Source organism: Colletotrichum karsti, assembly GCF_011947395.1.
Source record: "Colletotrichum karsti strain CkLH20 chromosome Unknown Scaffold1, whole genome shotgun sequence".
In the NCBI taxonomy this organism is placed as follows: Eukaryota; Fungi; Ascomycota; class Sordariomycetes; order Glomerellales; family Glomerellaceae; genus Colletotrichum; species Colletotrichum karsti.
This window is the reverse complement of record NW_024065901.1, coordinates 746,534-765,808: the sequence shown is the minus strand read 5'-3', so window position 1 is coordinate 765,808 and position 19,275 is coordinate 746,534. Positions and strand designations below refer to the sequence as shown.

At 53.0% G+C, this 19,275-nt stretch overlaps 3 protein-coding genes across 3 annotated transcripts; 1 reads left to right on the top strand and 2 right to left on the bottom strand.

Moving 5' to 3' along the window:
* Positions 1-10,842: 10,842 nt before the first annotated feature.
* CkaCkLH20_00171 (fucose permease) lies at positions 10,843-13,851 on the top strand (the record flags this gene model as incomplete). Its single annotated transcript, XM_038882891.1, has 2 exons — positions 10,843-11,148; positions 11,203-13,851. 2 exons carry the CDS (start codon positions 10,843-10,845, stop codon positions 13,849-13,851), a joined length of 2,955 nt encoding a protein of 984 aa, XP_038751596.1.
* A 147-nt stretch (positions 13,852-13,998) lies between these two features.
* On the bottom strand, positions 13,999-15,057 carry CkaCkLH20_00170 (dihydroorotate dehydrogenase; the record flags this gene model as incomplete). Its single annotated transcript, XM_038882890.1, has 1 exon — positions 13,999-15,057. One exon carries the CDS (start codon positions 15,055-15,057, stop codon positions 13,999-14,001), a length of 1,059 nt encoding a protein of 352 aa, XP_038751595.1.
* Positions 15,058-18,749: 3,692 nt separating this feature from the next.
* CkaCkLH20_00169 (uncharacterized protein) lies at positions 18,750-18,998 on the bottom strand (the record flags this gene model as incomplete). The annotated part of the gene is made up of 1 exon (XM_038882889.1): positions 18,750-18,998. The coding sequence occupies one exon, from the start codon at positions 18,996-18,998 to the stop codon at positions 18,750-18,752; it is 249 nt and encodes an 82-aa protein (XP_038751594.1).
* Positions 18,999-19,275: the final 277 nt, after the last annotated feature.

Below are 19,275 nucleotides of genomic sequence, written 5' to 3'. Positions count from 1 at the left end.
GAAACTTTTGTACGATTCGAACGATTCCTCCACCTTTCTGCAAATTCTTTTCACCAGCACGATACCTCTATTTCACGCATTTTCGACGGACACTGGCCTGGGCCTTCTTGTTTAGAAATCGGGAGAAAAGCAATCGGGATGGGAAACGGCACTTTCGGACGGAGCGTTGACGACGGGATGATCTAGCATGTCCGGGAGTTTCGGCTGTGGTGCTTTCTCGGAGGGGGGATCGTGTAAGAACAAGCATTTATGGAACTTGGAATTTTCTGGGTAATGGCTTCCGGGAGGGAAGCCGAGAGACGGATGTGTCTCGCGAAGGAGGGACTTTATTCTTCTTCGTCGCTGGGCGACGGGTCTCTTACTGAGCCCGATTTTGGGGGGTTTTTGAACTACGGCCAGAGTTTCCAGACTCTGTAGTACACGCTTATCAGAGCCGATCATCAAGAATAAAAACACTACCCAAAGTCTGAAGTCTGTCTACTCAAAGCACCTCGAACCTATTTGTCCGCTATCTCATCTTGGAAATTCGGGGACCTGTGCTATCTTGTAGATGCTCCCGGTGTACCTCGGTCTGATCCGATCGGCCCCCAAGCGCCGTTGCCGCCTCTGCACGTCTGGCACACATGTCCCGAGCTGCTCGCTTGCTTCTTGTGCGCGCAACTGCCAGTCCGGCGAGGAGCCAAGAAGCAGACGCGTCTTGGCTCTTTCTCAGCGGGCGATGAGCGTGCTCCGCGGAAGAGGGAACAGGTGGACACGGTCCTGGGCCTTCATCATCAATCAATCCCCCCCATTCCCCATGCATTTGCATTTGCATTACCTTCCCGCCCCATCTGAGTTGCTACTGAGATGAAGAAGGAGTCAGGTAGGTTGTGCGGTTTTCTGGGGTACCTCGTGCATCTCGGCCGAGCGGAAGGGTACGCAGACCAGGGGGGTCTTGGTCTCTCTTTTTACGATGAGGGAGGAGACGGGGGACCACCCCCAAGAAGAATCATGTGCCGAGGACCCGTTGGGCACCTCGAATGCGGGGGGAGAGCGAGTGAGACGAGAGAGAGAGGCGCCAGACACCGGGGTTCGAATACGACAGGTGAGAGTCCCCGGTATTCGCTCGGGTCGGGAGGGAACGGTACGGGCAGGGCAAGGCAGGCAGGGAAATTGAGTAGTTAGGGCGATGTTTTCTTTTCTAAGTGTGTGTGTGACGGCGGTGTGTGCGGCTCCGTTGTCTTTCAGAGAAATTGGAGGGGGAGAGGAGCAGGAACAGGAACAGCAAGACGGAGGTTCCGTTCTGACGGGACATCGGGCCGTCGCATCTGAGGCCCTTTGATTTCTTTATTTTCTTTTCTAGAATGAGAGACATCGTAGGGGGGGATATAACAGAGGGCGATATGGGTGAGTGAGTAAGGGAGGTACGTAGTAGTGAGATTGGGGTTCGTGTGGCTTGCGTGCCTGACTGACTCTGCGGCGGACGTACCGGGTACCGTAGGGGCAGAACGGCGGGACAGCTGTATTGCGTGGGAAGAGATGGAGAGAGGGGGGACTAAAGCACGATGTTACGAGGCCTTTTTTCACCTTCTCGTGATGGATGCTCAGCTGGGGGGACGGGATGTGTGTTCGTTCATTCCTCCCAATGAAGGATCGTTGAAAGGAATTAAAAGGAATGGACGCATGGAAAAGAGCCATGTTTGTTTTGATGGTTTTCCGTGGTTTGCTTAACCCTGGACCTGGGTGGGAGGATCTGCGGGGATTGAATTGCGGGGGAGGAGACGTGCTGTGGAGGGTTCATATGGGTTTGGGAGGAAGTGATTGGCGTGTTGGGGCGGGATAGCGAAAGTTTGGGCGGTTTATTATGAGATGGACACGGGAGAGACGGAGTGTTCTTATGGGCTGTTGATTGGAATTGTTCATGTGATGTTCTGTGGCGGTGGTTGGGAACGTAGGTCGTGTTGCACGGGAGGACGGGTTGGCCGACGTGGTATTATCGACACTTCCAGTTCGGCTTTTCGTTTTGTGTTTTGTGTACAATCAGCGCTCGAAGTCGTTCAGGAGCATACTCAGGAAGCAGTGTTTCGTCAGTCGTCGATGTGTCGTACCTATTTGTGCGGTAGACCAGCGGGCGAGACTGGTCTGCAGAGTGTCCCCGAAGTGTATGTTTAAAGAGCGAAATGCTCGATCCGGACCACACTGTATACAGAGCACACCTTAACTGCATATGATAGTGGCTAGAGCAATGGTACGAACCGCATGTAATAGCTAAGGAAGAGCATTATCCAAACCATATTCAGTGGCGGTCAGAGCAATGATCTAAGATGTACATAATTTGCAGTAGAGCTTCATTATACTCATCAAAGAAGGAGTGAAAATAACCAACTCATCACTAAACTCTTCTACACATATATCTAGTTATAGCTGTTATAGTTTTCTAAAGGCCAGAGGCACATACAGAGGGCTGATAACTACGGAAGTACGGCCAACAACAACGACACAAGAGTGAACGACAACGAGAAGAAAGCAGTAAGAGTACTGTGAATGATTGACTTGACTTATCAATACTATTCTGAGCAAGAGCTGGACTGATTCTGGAATACAGAAGATGAAGGAGGACTGGACGCGGGAAGCCGCTGGCCAAGGCCGACGTGCTGGCGGCGGTCGTTTTCCGAATATGCGGCTATCTGTCGAGAGGAAGAGGGCAGTGGACACAGAGCTGACTATGTGTCTCAGCTCGGTCTAAGATGTCATGGGGTTTAATCGCATACTCTAGGCATACGGCTCGTGAGTCTCTGGTCTGGCTGCGGCCGTGAGTTGAGTGTTTACTGTTTTGACAGGTGATCTCGTCTTACATCTTATACATGCTTCGCCTGAAAACATTAGCTCTCCTGAGGGTATACAGACGTGTCAGGTGCAAGAGAAGGCTAGGATATTCTGTCGCGAATACACACTATCTAACGTGCTTCAACTTCATATAAATCTCGCCTCCTTTCAAAGCACATGCCAACGAAGCCAAGCATAGCAAGGACGTTGCCCAGTTTCAGAACAAGAAAACCAGAGACAGTTTAATCGATGGTATAACAATAGCCTTAGCGTATGAATCTCTTTCAGCAGCATACAGAGCAGATGCTCGGCTTCACTTCTGCTGTTGCCGGAGTATTCCATCATAAGACACTGTCGACACCGAGCCAGGCGTCAGTCTCGAAAGAAGCATTCCAGAGTGCAGGGATGACTTGTTGAAGCTTGTGCCAGGGGAAACCGGTTATGTGGGAGCGTCAACTGGACATGGTTGTCATTGTCCGTTTCCAAGTCTGACAAGATCTGGAACCTATGCTTTAAGTACCCTAACGAGTAGTATATGGATGTTGGCCTTCACTTGAAACCAGTGTCGTCGCTCTATTTGGGGCATTTCTGGGACGGAGCGAAGCATATATCTCTCATGAGGGGTGGAGGCGAGGAGGAGGCGTATTGGGTCCAGAATCTTCACGTTTCATATGGAAGACCACAACTCCAGTTGCATAGGGTCCTTGGCCACTTCCAAAATCCATCGAATAACATCTTGAGCAGCAGACTGAACAAATGCTGGATGTCACCTCTACTGTTGCTTGCGTGTTCCATCGGAAGACATTGCCAACACCAAGCCAGTTGTCAGTCTTTGATCAGGTGGAACTGGAAGGCTAAGGGAGCAGTTCCTCTGTAAAGAAAGGTACTCGAGGGTGCGCCCGGTACTCAAGGTGCGGTCCGTTGCTCTTGACGAGACACTATGTCATTGCCATGAAAAGATTCGTCGTGATGATGGATCCGATGCGTTTAAAATACAACAGGAACGGAAAAGACACGGGCATGGTAGAAGTGCTTTAGCGGAAGAGCGGACGAGTTGTCGCTCCCTAGGTCAGATCACGAACATCGTCGAACAGTGGCAATGTTCCAGATAACTCTATTCGCGTTCTCGTATCTAGTGCGGCATGGGGTCTGATTTGAAGCCCAAGTTTGCGTCTCTCAACGCGAAGATGTCACTGAACACTCGGATTAGCAATCACAGCTTTGAGCTGTATACCCCTGGGTCCCCGAATGGTTCATTCAGGTGGAATAATCACACGTTCCGGGGAAGAATCGCATCTTGGACTTGTTATGTATCGACTGAACAGGTTGCTCGCGTATCTGGAACTGTACACAGACATCTGTGAATGTTACAGTCAGCTGGCGCTCACTCTCGGGACATATTGGAGATACCTTCAATGCTGCCCGGCTCCATGTTGGTCATGAGAAGCCGGAAAAACAAACTATCCCGCAGCCATCGTCACTCGTTACCGTCTATAATTTGCTCAGGTCGCGGTATATCCCAGCACCTGAATAAATCACGGGTCTGTTATGCGTGCTAGACTTCCCTGTGAGATGGTCTCCAGACACAAAGAGCTCGACGCGGCCGCAGAGTACGTGTTGGTGAGTACTGTTTCCTTGTTATGCAGTCCTCCACAGACCTCACTTGCCGACGAAGATTCTTTGCTGTAGAAGCGACCAGGCGTATTTATCCTGAGCTCCTCATCTTTGTGAGAGGAAAGGAACATTCAACACGGCTCTTGCAGGCTCTCGGCGGGGTGCGGAGAATCTGGTTCGCTACCGGTGGCTATTCACGGGACTTTGTGATATGAAAGCGGTTACAGCGCAAAGCTTCACGAGAATACAAACACACATGAAGATGTATTGGCTATAAGCTACGAGAACTAGAGCTTGATTCGGTCAAATGAAGTCGCAAACATCCCATCACCTAGTATTCAGAGGAAGTCACTTGCCTGTGAGGGCCACGTACGCTTCGAGTATCAATGAGACGATATTAGGATGAAGAAACCTAGTATCTAGAAGCCTAGGACAAGGCTTTAGCGGTCTTGGGAACGGCTGAGAGTTCTTTGAGACGGGCAATACGTCACTGTCATATCGCGATGGATAATTCGTACGCATGAGATTCAACGTCGGGTCGAGTCGGGTTGGGCAACAAACACTCGGCTTTCTATGTGTCTGTGAGCTAGCTTACTTCGTTGCCAGACAACTTCGCCCAGCATCAGGAGCGTCGAGCAAACCAGGTATGTCATGTGTCCGGTTACGTTGCGACTCGCCATATGCAGCTTGAGGCATGTTCTTTGCCCTCGACATTCCGCTCGATAGGGATGGCATACGAACATGCTATAAACAGCAGACTAAGAACTCACTCCCGGACACCTCTTCGGGGGGTTTCTAGGCGGCAGTTTTCAGGAATGACACGTCGTCGTCACAGTTCACGATTCTTCCCCGCGACTGGAGTCAAAAGCCGAATATATTCCTCAAGCGGACGCATCCTGTCAGGTTCGACTGAATGAGTCGCCCTCCGCGCCCATCGTCGAAAGCACCCAGAGACTGACCATCATCAGAAACGTGCTCACGACACGGGATTCTGGTCCGTGGAGTCCACGGAACTCAACAGGCGGACGTTGGTTCCGCATCCGCCAGAAACTGCCCGAAATCGACGAGTACACTCGCCCTGCAAACCTTCTGAGAAGCATAACACGGCCTTGTGAGATCGGCTCTGTGGGTGCAAGTTCGCGTGAATCGACTCAACCCACTCGGCTGTCAGGCAGGGATCCTCACGCAGAGCCTCTTTTACAGACTACGGGTTTCACCGTTCAGAGAGAACGCCATTGGACAGTACCTCGGGGCTCGAAACGATGTGCGGGCGACTCATCGGTAGCTACGAGACGATACTCGCGGTAGGCAGGAGCGAGTCAGGCCGGAGATAAATGCTCTGTGCAGCCGGACGACTGTGCGGCTCGAGTTGCGCCAAACCTAAAGCCATTAGGGGAACATCAGCTTTCTGGCTTTATCTCGTCTGATCAACGGGATCTATCATAGCTGCGAGGAGATGAGAATGTGCTGAATTGGAAGGCAATTCGCCGGGTTTGATGCCGTGGGGAACAGTTGCGCTCATCCCAATATGCATCGCGGGACTGACGAAACAAACATGACGTTTGCTCATGTGTAAGAACTGCAACGTGAGTTCGTCATCGGTGTGAATACTGATCAAAAGTAGGATCGACTTCGAGAGAGAACACTAGATCCCGGGCAGAGCCTGGACCGCGTTCCCATACAGCTCGGGACGGGTCCGTTGAGCGGGTGAAGCAATCTCATGGGTCCGGCTACGGACACCAAGTTGCGGTCTCATCAGGAAACATGCGCGTTGGAGAGCAAGTGCGGGGATGCTTGTGCTCTATCGGTACGGGACATTGGAAGGTTGGGGCTTCCGAATCGGTATCTCTGAAGCAAGCTGTTCCGGGACCAGGCGGTCTGGCGATAGTCGGACATTGACCGGCGGTTCGTGCAGGTTTTGCCTGCCGTGCGGCGACGAGGGGTCGGGGTCGATTGCGCTTGGTGTATCGACAGCTGCCATTGTCTTGGCATCGGAAGTCTTTGGAAGCAGGAAAGTCGTACGAGGTTGGTTAGTTTGCGAATTGCAGGTGACTGACTCGTAAGTAAAGTTGCAAAAAATGTCGCTTGGCGCCGGACGTCGATCAAAAAAGCCTGTGCAAAAATCGCGGTAAGCTAGCCGCCGCGTTGCAACCCGCCTGTGATGTACGTAAAGACTGTGCAAGAGTGATTTTTCTCCAAGTCAGAGTTTTCACTCATGTACTGGTCGTCATCATCATGAAACTCTCAGAGTTGCAGTCTGTGGAAACAGCCAGTGGGTTGAGGTTGACGATCCGATGTCTGGCCCTATGCGGGCAGTCATTGCCTTTTCAGTGAAGGTGTTGCCAATTGCTTCCAAGATTTGGTGCCGTGGGGTTGGTCCGCTACGCTATCCACTGCCGGGGGGTAACCTGGGATCCGGGGGTTGTTGGGGACTTGTAGCCCTTGGAGAAAGAAGTCAAGACGTGGGCACCAATGCTGGACCGCAAAGAAGGTTCTTTTCTCAACGGTTCGGATGACGTTGTTTCTTGATGAAGCAGTCTTGTGGTTGACGGAGTTGAGGTTTCGGAAGAGGACGATCTGTTTCTCGACTCAGGGTCGGCGGCTATTGGCAGCATGTCTGCTCTATCCGGCAGGCACATCGATGCTTCAAGATGGGATGGCCAGGATGTTCCGGACCCTACTACGTAGAAGCTGGAGCGATGTGAAGTGAAGAGAAGCATTGACGGCCTAGCTGAGTCAGCTGTTCGTCTGGGCGCAATCTGGTGCCTCAAACAACGAGGCGCCCGTCCGACACGCCCTAGTAAGGCGCTTCCGAGGGAGAGGCACTGTCTGTTCTTTGACAGGTGCGCCACGCAATTGCTTGTTCCAAACCCAAATCCAGGACAATGGAAAGTTGAATCAGGCGATGGGATGTCGGCCGGATGAGGAAAAGTCGAACGTGGTCGTGAAGAATGCGGATGGGGTTGCCAACGATGCTGCAGATACATGCGCTACTAGATGGCTGCGATGTCAGTGGCAGTCGATAAGCGCGAGGTAGGGAAGGTACTTACGTGGAACGACGTGATGGATAAGCTTCCCAATTGAGAGAGCAGCTTCTACCCGACCGACCGATCGTCCCGTCCCAAGATCCTAGAGGAGGGGGACTGGTCTGCCTTGGCCGACGTCTAGAGTGACGGAGTCTCGGTAACGTAGTGTCGTTGATTGCGACAGTCTCAATACCGAGAACGAGACGGTACAAATTTCCCAAAGGGTAGGCCAAAACGAACACATGGTCAGTAAGGAGCAACGTACCGTCTGTCCCTGACCGCAGTTACGGCATGACAAGTTGCGGTCACCGAGCGTTCGTCCATGCTCCCGTCAAAGTGAGGATGAGGTGCCGTCCAAAAGGCGGCATAAGCGTCGGTTGCTGCCATGCCATGGTTGGAGTGCCAGCTGTTCTGTGATTCCCGTGGCCCATGGTAAGCGGCTGCGCATGACTGGCCGGGCTCGCGCAGGAGCTCTCACCTCCTCTTCCCCCTCCTCAGTGTGATCGACAAAGGGTCCGTATTCGTAGGTTGCGTTTTAAACAATATAGGAGATCAATTATCACCCACAGCTGTAGCGTGCAACTCGTGGCCCGCTCGTACTTCGGTGCATTTCTCGCGCGATAACTGGGGGCCACAGGAGAGCTCCATCTCGAGGTCAATGCCAGCCAAGCATTTTGCAGAGGAGTGCAGTGGGCGGCGGCGCCAGCGCCAGGCTGTGAATAGCTTGGCATTCTGGCAACGTCGGGCATTGCGGCGCTTCGCTGTCGCTGTCGCATTGAGGCACAGAGAAGACAAATTTTGCCTGTCGTCTCTCCACTTTATTCGTGTTTATTCTCTCAGTCTCAGCCGTCTCACCACGCAGAGTACATGCGCGATGTATTTGCCGCATGCTCAAGTCGTCGTGGTGTAGCAGCGCAGGCCGAGGCAACGAACCACGAGCCGCATCGCCGAGGGTCCCGGTACGGAAGATGCCAGACGGGGAATGGCCCTTAAAAAATTGAGGGGAGTCTCGGATGAGGAGGAGAAGTAGCTTGTGTGGACAGTGGCGAACTGGCGACCACGCGTGTACTGTGGTAAAGGCAATTTAGGTTGGAGCTCCCAGAAAGCCGGATCCTGCTTTTTCGTCGTCAGTTCGGACTCGGTCTCAAGAGGCAAATAGTGGGAGGACACTCCCATATTGGGGGAGGACACTCACGGAGTCACGATTGCCCAAGGAGTGCAGTGGATATTGCGGTATCCAAAAGTTGTGGATGTTTACTTTGGGCGGTTTCTATTTCTTGCGAGTGCCGTGCCAGGTAACGGCCAGTGCTTCTTTCCTCTTCAGAGGTGATCCTGGAAAGTTCCTTCGAGGCCTCACGACGACTGGACCAGCTTGCCAGCGTCCAAAATCAGAAAGAAAAGGGATCCTGGCGTTGGTAGCAGGAGCGAACTCGAACTTGGCTCAAAGAGGACCAGAATCCGGGGTAGTCCCGCCTCAATTAGATCTTTGATTGGCTTCCGGTAGGCTGAGGATCGACGTACCCTATGTCATCGCCCACCGCTGGTTATTGCGCAGTCCGCCGCAATTCGCCAAGACGAGGTACTTCCTCCTCACCTGGTTTTTGCAGTCGTGAATGCCGACAGGAAGTACCGTTCTCTGGTGTTTCCGCAGCGGAAATACTTCCCGCGCCGTCAGGTCGCAAGTAGAAATCAGGACTTACTTCAGTAGTGAGAGGCGGCTCCACATCGCACCGTTCGATTTTTTTCTTCTTTACTTTCCTCTTGCACAGGGCGATGCAAGCCTCGACTCTTTCAGTCTGTTTCTCAAAGAGTCGAAGTACCGACCGCCGTGGTGTGGTGTGCTTTGCTGGCAAAGACACTTCCTCTTCCGTCCCGTCCAAACTCCTATCATGGCCTCGGCCAAGTCATGTCCAAAGCCACCCCTTACAATTGACAAGCAGTAGCCGCCCTCAGTCACCGCTATTGTGGATTTATCTGTCGTGCTGATAAAGACTGGGACAAGACAGGCACAGGATGGAGAAGCTGAAGGAGACGGAGAGGGTCCACGGCAATCTCGCTCTGCCACTCCGAAAGGCGAAATCCTGAGCCGACAGCGACCGCCCTGTCTTCGGCGGGGGAACGCTGCAGAGGGCATCCTTCGATTCGCATCATCGTCCACTCATTCAGAGTTGCCTGCTCCATTTTTACACAGGGAGCACCTGTCCTTCGGCAAAAGAACGAATACCTACCCTACCCTTACCTTACCTCACATAGTACCTTGGGTATCCGTACTGCGGTACAGGTTTTCGTACAGACGTGACCGTACCCATACGCCATACCGACGACTCCATCAGTCTTGTCCTGGATCGGAAAACTCTGCAACGGCTGGCTGGCTTGCTTGCTACCACCTCCAACGACAAACTCCATCATCTCCGCCAACACAGCAAAAGAAAACTGAGGCCAAGACAAATCAAATTCAAGCCAAGCCCACCGCCCACTGCCCACCGACTGCGGCACCTCGACCTCGAGGTCCACGCCCTGTGTGGATGGACTGCAACCCCCGGTGGATTACGGATACACACGCATATGGATAGTCCATCCACTTCCATTGCCAAGTGAGGTACTCAAGTACCCTACCTCCTCCGTCAATTGGAAGGCTCACATTGACAAGGTACCTCACGGCCGATGCCCAGCATTTTCGCATGCCCATTTTCTACGCAGTACCTACCTTGCTTCCTCACCATCCCATCCCATCTCATCTTTTCGCCGAATTCTATTTCCTGTCTACCTCCTTCTTCCCGCTCTTCGCCCTCGCTCACGGCCTCTATCCAACCGAACCCTTTGCGCCAACACGGCCGCTAGTTCTTGTCAGAGTCGTGGATGACGCTTCAACCGTCTTGACTCTGCCAATTGCCCGCCGCGGATTCGTCGGACCTCCACACCACTTTGAACTGCCGGCAAAGAAAGATATTCGCGCAAGCTTGCAGCCAGAAGGATTGGATGACTGCGCCGGACTCGCTCGACTGAAAAAAAGAGACTTCAACCTTACTGCCCCAGCCTTTTCCCGCCTCTTAGCGACGACCCCGGCCTCGACAGACGACTCAGCGACCCCGACTTTTTTTGGTTTTGCCCACGAACATACAACGCCAAGCCCACTCCGAACTCGTCGCGTGCCCATCAACAACAACATCTCACGACAGCTGCACCGCCGCCGACAGTCCTCGCCACAGGACCTCGATGACCGCCGACCGACTTGCGCCCCGAACATCAACACATTCATTGCGTCCATGTGTCAGAGCCTAAAGCCATGGCATGGTTGTCATCGGTGTCAAGCTAACCACTCATCACCCCTCACCAAACCTCCGTGGTGGTAAATCTTGATCGACTTCCCCCGGTTGGCCGCCTCTTCTCGCCGAGCATGTCAGTCGTCAATGTCACGAATACAAGCGTCCCAGATCGCGGTCCGGCAGTCTTTGCCGTGACAATCGCAACATTCGTATTAGCGAGTGTTATGGTGGCCGCCCGACTCTTCTGCAGACGCTTCATTGTTAGAAATGTCAGCTGGGACGACAAGACCATGTTTCTGGCATGGCTCATTGCTTTCGGATTGTCTTTCACCATTTGCTTCGGTACCACCAGAGGTCTTGGCCGCTATGATAAGGATATTGCGGGGGATCATTGGCATTCATTACGAGCGTGCGAATATGTCTTTTCAATCCTCTATGTGAGTCCCGTCGCCACGATGCCGCTCTAGTGGCCCTCCGCTGACATCATGCAGAATCCCGCTCTCATGGCCACCAAGACCGCTGTCCTGATATTCTATTTGCGCCTTTCCAAAAACACCAAAAAGGTCCTGAGATTCGCGTCCTGGGTTACTCTGGGTATCGTGAACCTCGCTGGCACCGTACTCACACTCATCAACATTTTTCAGTGCCGACCAGTTCAGGCAGCGTGGGAGGTGGGCAGGGATACCTCGCAATGTATACCGCTTCTCACCGAGTTCATTTGCTCCGCGCCGATCAACATCGTTACCGATTTGGCCATTCTGGCCCTGCCGATTCCCGTCTTGACCGGCATGAGATTGCCCCCGAGGCAGAAGATCATCCTCGTCCTCACGTTCACCCTCGGTATCTTCGTCACAATCGTTGACGTCGTTCGGATCTACTACTTGCAACAAGCCGTCACATCTGTTCCGACCGGTGTATCGACCGACCCAGCCTCCCATTTTGGCGGTACCCCAAACTTCGCCTGGAACTCGTCCTTATCCTTTATGTGGTCGGCCGTGGAGGTGAATGTGGGAATGTCTTGCGCTTGTATCCCGACTCTGAAGCCCCTCATCATCAAGATCCTCCCGGCCATGATCATCGATCCCGATGGCACTCGCTCGAGCACCCAGACTGAGAAGGACATCCTGGACAGCCCAAGGAACCGCACAGGTAGCGATGGTCTCGTGTCACCCACGACCAACCCGAACCGTGGCAGCGTCAGCATCAGCATCCAGCAGCCGGCAGCCGCCGCGCGTGCTAGCCGCGATTTCAGCGGGGCTGTGAACCCCACGGCAAACACGGACGAAAATGGAATGACCGCGCTCGAGTTCCTGACAACACCTGACATGACCCTGGAGCAATTCGAAGCATCAAACGCAGGGAGGTTGGGCGGAATCCGGACAAGGACCTCCATGGCTACCAGTAGGGAAAACACCATTTACTTCGGCTTCGTCAACATGAGACGGCCCAAAAGCATGGTCAAATGCGATTCTCAGGAGTCGTTCCGATACTGCCTTGTGGTCACCATTCTGTTTCTCATGTGGGGTATCTCATATGGCCTGCTCAACACACTCAACAACGTCATTTCAAGCGTATCAAATATGTCTGTAGCTCAGACACTGGGTCTCACAACCGCCTATTTCGGGGGTGGCTACTTCCTTGGTCCCCTGGTTGTGGGTGAGTGGATTCTGAGACGAGACGAGCACCACCGAAGAAATCGAAAGAACAGCCGCCGTGAGCCGGACAGCGTTGGAGGCTTTAAGGTTACTTTCATCGTTGGGCTCTGCTTCTACGGCGTTGGAACAATCATCTTTTGGCCGTCCGCCGTCACCAAGTCTTGGGGCGGTTTCTTGCTCAGCAACTTCGTCGTCGGATTCGGTCTGTCAGTATTGGAAACCGGCGCTAATGCCTTCCTCATTCTCTGCGGGCCACCGGAATACGGCGAGACCCGACTTCTCCTTGCCCAAGGTGTTCAGGGCATCGGTGCGGTCCTCAGCGGACTGATGGCCCAAAGGGTCTTCTTCACCAAGATCACGAACCAAAATAACTCCAGTGATAACTCCACAACCCTACTAAACGTCCAATGGACATACCTCGCTATCACACTACTTTGCGTTGCTCTTGGGCTCTTCTTTTACTACATGCCCCTGCCAGAGCTGAACGACAACGAATTACAAGAAACCGCTGAACGCATCCCAGTTGATGTCCAGAAGCGCAGCATCGGCGGGTTGCAGCTCCGAACGTGGAGTTTAATCTTTGCCGTCCTTGCTCAGTGGACATATGTCGCTTGCCAGGAGTGCAATAATATCTTTTTCCGCACGCTCCTCATCGCGATCCTTCCCAACCAGGAGGATGCGGGATCTGCTGCGACAAACGCGGACACAAACCCAGGGGAGAATAGCGACAAACCACCTGGTCTAACCCTCGGGGTGACCGACTATCACCTGGTCGCCCACAGCGTCTTCGCAATTTCTCGGTTCATCGTCGCGTACCTGACTTACATGTCTGTACGAAACCCCCGTATGCCGAAACCCAGAACGTGGCTGTCCATCAGCGTTGGGCTTGCCCTCCTTTTCGCGCTTCTTACTGTCGTGTTGAAGCCGAAGGACCCCAACCTCCTGCTCATCCCGGTGATACTCTTCTACTTCGCCGAGGGGCCCATCTGGCCGCTAATCTTCGCCATCGGTTTGCGGGGTCAAGGCCGCCGCACTAAGCGCGCCGCAGCATTTATCACCATGGGAGGCTCTGGCGCGGCCTTCTTCCCCTACGTCGTGTACGCCATTATCAACCACGGAGCCACGGTACAGCTATCGTTCGTCCTCATCGTGGCGTTACTGGTGCTTACAGCCTTTTACCCAATCTGGCTCGAGTCTCTCAGGGACGCCAGGACGATGACGGATCCCGCCCATTCGGTGGTCACCGCGGAGGAGCGTCAAGCCCACGCGGACGAAATCGACATGAACCGCGAAGTCAGAAGACGGCGTAGAACCCTATCTACTATTGCAGCGAAAAGCAAGCGCGGCAGCATCTTTAGCAAAATCTCCCACTTGGGCAGACCCAACGGAGAAAGCGTCACTCCCCCGGCCGTGGAGCATTCTGAAGAAAAGAACTCCAACAACTCGTCCGAGGCGAGCAATGACACGCGGTCCCAGACCGTATGAATGAGCGAATGTTTTTGATTTTTTTGTGCGACATCGGGCTAATGCGCCCCCTGTTATATTAATTGCCATATACCCAATGATAATGAAGTTCGATGAATAAAGGTTAAGATTCAATATTGGTATCTTTTGTCCGGTGTTACGTGTTGCCTACTTTTTCTCAAGATTGGAAGCGATCTTCTCGAAGACGTCCACCCCTTCCCGGCCCAACGCCGTTCCGACACCAACGGCGTAGGCACCAACACTCATCATGCGCCTGAAGCCATCCGCGTCCGAGACGCCGCCGACACCGATGACCTTGATGTGTAACAGTTCTGGCTCTCGCGACACCAGCTCCGAGATCGTCTTCACATTCCCCAATGCCAGCGGATGAAGCGGAGGCCCAGCCATACCGCCCAACCCAGAACCGGGAAGCCGCGCCACCAAATCGCCGTCCGGATCCTCATCGTCCTGTTCCAGCAGCAGGCACGAGCCGAGGGTGTTCACCGCCGTAATGAAGCTGATCTTGCTTGGCACCTTGAGCATCGCATTCTTCGTAACGACCGTCGCGTCCTCGCGCAGAGCACTGATGAGGGCCCTGTAATGCGCCAGGTGCGTGTACGGAGGCGTCTTCAGCCCGACGGGGATCGCGGGCCTCGAGGGCAGCGCCGCCAGATACGCCTGCAACTGCGCCTGGTCGGACGCCGGTGGTGCCGCGTTCGCGATGTTGGGACATGACAGGTTCACCTCCATCGCCAGCGGATGCGCCGTCGTCGTCGCGAACGCCGCGATGCGCGCGTAGCACTCCGCGATCTCGGCGGGCGACCCCGTCACCGAGACGATGATGAGCTTGTGGTGGCCGTGGCCCTCGATCTTGGTCGTCGGCAGCTCGGCGATGAAGTCGAGGTACGTGTCCAGCGGCAGCGGCGAGTAGCCCAGATTGTTGAGCGAGGCGACGTCTTCGGGCTGGAGGTCCTGGGGGGTGGTGTGGTGGGACGAGGAGTTCGGGACCGTGGAGGAGGGCTGGGAGGTCGCCGGGGAGAAGAAGGTGTACTGGTGGACTGCGTCGCGGTGTGCGAAGCCGGAGAGGAGAGAGGTCCGCGTGGTGAGGGCGCCGGTGTGAGGGGAGGCGTGGAGGCGTTTGAGGTCGCCTAGGGTCGTGCACCACGGGTTCGCGGAGTTGAGGAGGGGAGGGGAGATTTCGAGTTCTGGGGGTGGAGGGGCGTTCATTTTCGGGGTTCTTCTGATCGCATGTGTATTGTTTGTGAGGGTTTGGATGGGCGGGATGAGAAGATTGAGTGACTCGGATGTGTGAGTGAGATATGGTATGATAGAGAAGTGATGTTGTAGCTCCGGAGAGGCCCCGCCGTCGCGGAGTGGAGGGGGCGGGGTTTTGATAAGATAAGGTGCGGTCTGCGCTCCGGTGAGGTCCGAGGGTTCTCGGGGCGGACCCTTTTCGGATGATGTTGGAGGGACGGACGGCTTGGCTCTTACGTGGGGGAAAGGTAATTTATTTGACGTCTGTTGATAATCATGGCGTTTTCGGTTTGGTTGTATTGACTACATAGCGTCCAGATGGGTGAGTTATGTGTCAAGCGGCCTTGGCTTATATAAAAGACGAGTGTTGGCACCGGGTTTTGAGGATTGCAGCTGGATAGTGCGATACAGAGCTATTGGACATGCAACACCGGCGCTACTTAACCTCTCTGGGATTGTTACGTTTGAATGATGAGCTGGGTCAGGATCAGAGCTGATGAGATGACTTACATTCCCGGAAGAATGAATACTCGTCGAATATCAGTGCGGCAGAGAAGGCGGACGCCGACGAGTTGATGTCATTTGTTGATAGTAGAAGCTGGAAAATCATTGAATGGCTCCAATGGGAGGGGTTTGACGTCTTTCTAGAGGGATACAGTCAAGGACCTCCCTTCATCGAAATGTGCTCGGAACTGGCCCAATTGGGTGGTTTGCCGTGACGGTGATGACAAGGAATAACTTGACGTTTATATCAAGCCTGGAGGGTCCTGCGCATGTGACCACCTCCTCTCATCTAACTACCGCCCAACTTATTCCACGTGTACAGTTGTCCCTTGATGTCTATATTATACATAAGGGAACGCAGGTGTTATTCGAGGACCTTGGCACCGCATTCGACACAAATTTCTACCGTCTCACATTAGCAGTATGTCAAAATCGACTTTGTTCTGCGTCGATGAACGTAATTCTGGTAACAAACCGAGGTCACAATTCAAGTGGGATACTTTGCTGACATGGCATGAATACTTCCAAGACGATGGTGAAGAAGAAAAGAGAAGACATCCAACCTCATACGAGTAATCTCAAGAATCATGAACTTAGTTTCAGCCTATAAAGTTCAACATCGTGGCCGTATTGAGCAAGTAAGGCAACCTGTAGAGATTGCGAACGCAATCTACCAGATCCACTGCCGTCAGAGAACCTGTGTTCAAGAATGGCGAGGCTCTTTTAACTAGGTACACAGGAGACCACCAAGCTCATGGCGCTGTCCCCAGCACGTATCCACCAGCATCCCGGGGTGTTGCCCAAGACGGTTTTCGATGGCCATATTAGAAATGGTTTCAGCGCAGTGATACCTTGAAATGCTGTAAGTGCCTAGCTCACAAGTTTGGGTTAGAATGAGGCCTGGCGTTGTCGTTTTTGCCACCATAATTATCAACCCGTTTACATCAATATTCATGATAAACCGAAATGACGTAAGATGTGTAACTAGTAGCTCAGTCAGTAACTGAGGAATCGGGTGGGCTCTGTGATGCTGCGACGCAAACCCACGCTCTAAAGCCGTGAAGAGTGTGGCATGTGACAAGACTGAAGTACTTTGCCCCGAGGGATATAAAAATCACCTCGCCCGTCCACAGTACCAGAAAAGAAAGCCAGACAGGACAAGATGAAGTTTGCGTTGATCTACGGGGAGTAAGTTGTCTCGTAGACTTTCTTTCAAGTTATATCCTGTGCTCAGCTTGCCACCTTTTCAGGTGTAGAATTTCAATAGACGAATGTTGTGAGCAACATGACGTACTGCATAAACACAGAATACGGTCAGAATGACAGCAGCGAGGCAAGACGAGGGCAAAAAACGGAGAAACGCAGGAACAAGAGGAACTCCCATCATTCCACCGATTTTCCCCTCCGCGTACGCGGTGCAGCACGGCCACGGGAACACCGCGTCGCAGTCGAGACATCATCTAATCAACGACGAGGTGTCACTCCAAGTGGTGCCTTGACGCCCTTGCCGATGTGGGATACACCCCGAGTGCTAGATCATCCTGTATTTATCTCATCTAACGGTTGCATCCGGTTTGTCCCATATGTCTGTTTCTCTGTGTCTATATAGGCTCTATGAGAGTGCATGGAAATGCTACTCCCCATATTAAGACACCACACGACGCTTTGTATGATGTCGTGACCTCTGGTCTGGACTGTAGAATGAAAGCCGAGGAATATGTTGTGGCCGCAGCGTAGGTGCAATACCTCCTCTGTGAAGATGAACATGGGAGTAATAGTACAGTAATGACGGGAAAGGGGAAGGAAGACGGTTAGCTGCCTGATTCGAGCAATTCAAGTCTAACAGTCGAGAACACGATTTGCCCTTTTCCCGTGAGGTTTCTGGCTCTCAGGCTTAACGCAAAGCTCTTTCTGGGGCGCCTTCATCCACCCGTGTCGCATACATCTCAATAATGGGAACACCGACTATATGTATCAAAAACGCCGAGTACTCGAGTGAGGTAACACCGCGACCAGACCCATGATCCAACGTCGCGCTACAAGAATGTGGCATTGATGAGATACAAAACAGAGATCCCGGCTGACTTCAGGAACAGCCAGCAGGCAACTGACCCACTGGTCTTCGCGCTTTCCGTAGCTTGTCCCTGGTCTACTTAGTTGCTGTTGATGCACTTGATTAAGCCCACGTCGTCGCAGACCATCAAGCGTAGAATGCCCAAGGGAGTGGGCTGTGCCATAGGGACGATGTGTGGTATAAACAAGGAATACTGCCGGGATAACAGACGTGAAGCAAGGCGATTGGGTGGCCTCGAGACGCATCGGCCATGGTAAAGCCTGTAACTGTACCGTCTGTTGAATTGGCTGATGCGGAGAATTCTCAGATCGGCTTTGCGGAACGATGAAAAACAACTTTGACAAGACTGCAGCTGGTAGATCAAGGCTTGGGAAATAGTTTTAACTTACCGGCTTTTATGTTGATTTTGAATGAGATAGCGAAGACACGACGCCGGCGGTGTTGGACGTGGACGTACTGCTGGGAAGCGCGGTCTCAGCGATTTTCACCACAGGCACTTCGTTTGCAGGTTTATCACATAAGGTACCTTAAGGTATTATGCTAGAGATGGGCTGATGGATGATAACACAGGGAATGAGGATAATATCAAAGGTGTGACAGAAAATGAGAGAAAAGATGATAGACTAGACAACATACATGACAAGGTTGACAAATCGGTGATTTGAAAATCAGTAAATGCAACCAGTATCAGTCATTGTGAAAGATCCGCGAGGTACATGCTCCTTGAAAGTCTAAGTGTTGAAGCCAACCGCCACAGAAGAGACCCATTCGATAGATTACCTCAAAAGGTGCCCCCAGCAGCGACAGATGAGTCGCCATCCGAAGTGACATCTTCGTTAGGAGACCCGTTTCTCACATATCCGTACACATGACACTTTAGAGTCCCTTCTCCGCTCGATGACCTCCTTACCAGCATCCTCGCACATCTCTCCACGTTCTCAGCCCTCGACCCGGTGTGTGTCCATGCAAAACCTCGACTTGTCGCGTTCCATTTTCCCCCGATGCCGGAGTCAGTCCCCCACGGACAACACAACCGTGATCGGCGCTCGCAGATATCCGTGCGAGAAAAGCCACGATATCGACGACTTCACTGTCGAGCCGCGCGCGCGTCCATGATGTGGCCCACGGCGGTGGCCGTGACGAATGCGAATAACACCAACAACAAGATGATTACTACGACCCGAGAGATGTCAAAGCAAACACCAATCTTTGAGCGGCGGGTGCTCTGTTGTTGGGGGCCGCCCTGCGCGGCGGTCTTCTCGATGTCGATGGATGAAGCGTCTTCGGTGCTTGTGTTGCCTACGGCGCGCAGTTCGTGGGGCGCTTCGGTCGTCATTGTGGTAGCTGGTGGGGGGGTTTTGTTTCTTCTCGTGTCGTTGGAAGCTGGAGTGTGTCTGTAGGCGGGAATTAGCGAATAGTTTCCGCGTGTATAGAAGAAGAGAGTATATACGGATGGGGGCGAAACTGCTTCAACCAGAATTGTGTAGTGGACAAGAAGATGACCGGGAGAAAAGTCTGCCGGGGATGAAGATTGGAAGCCGGGCGAATAGTACGGGGTTTTATCAAGTGAAAAACTCAGAAAGCTGAGAGTGCCACCTTGATGAGGTCTTCAT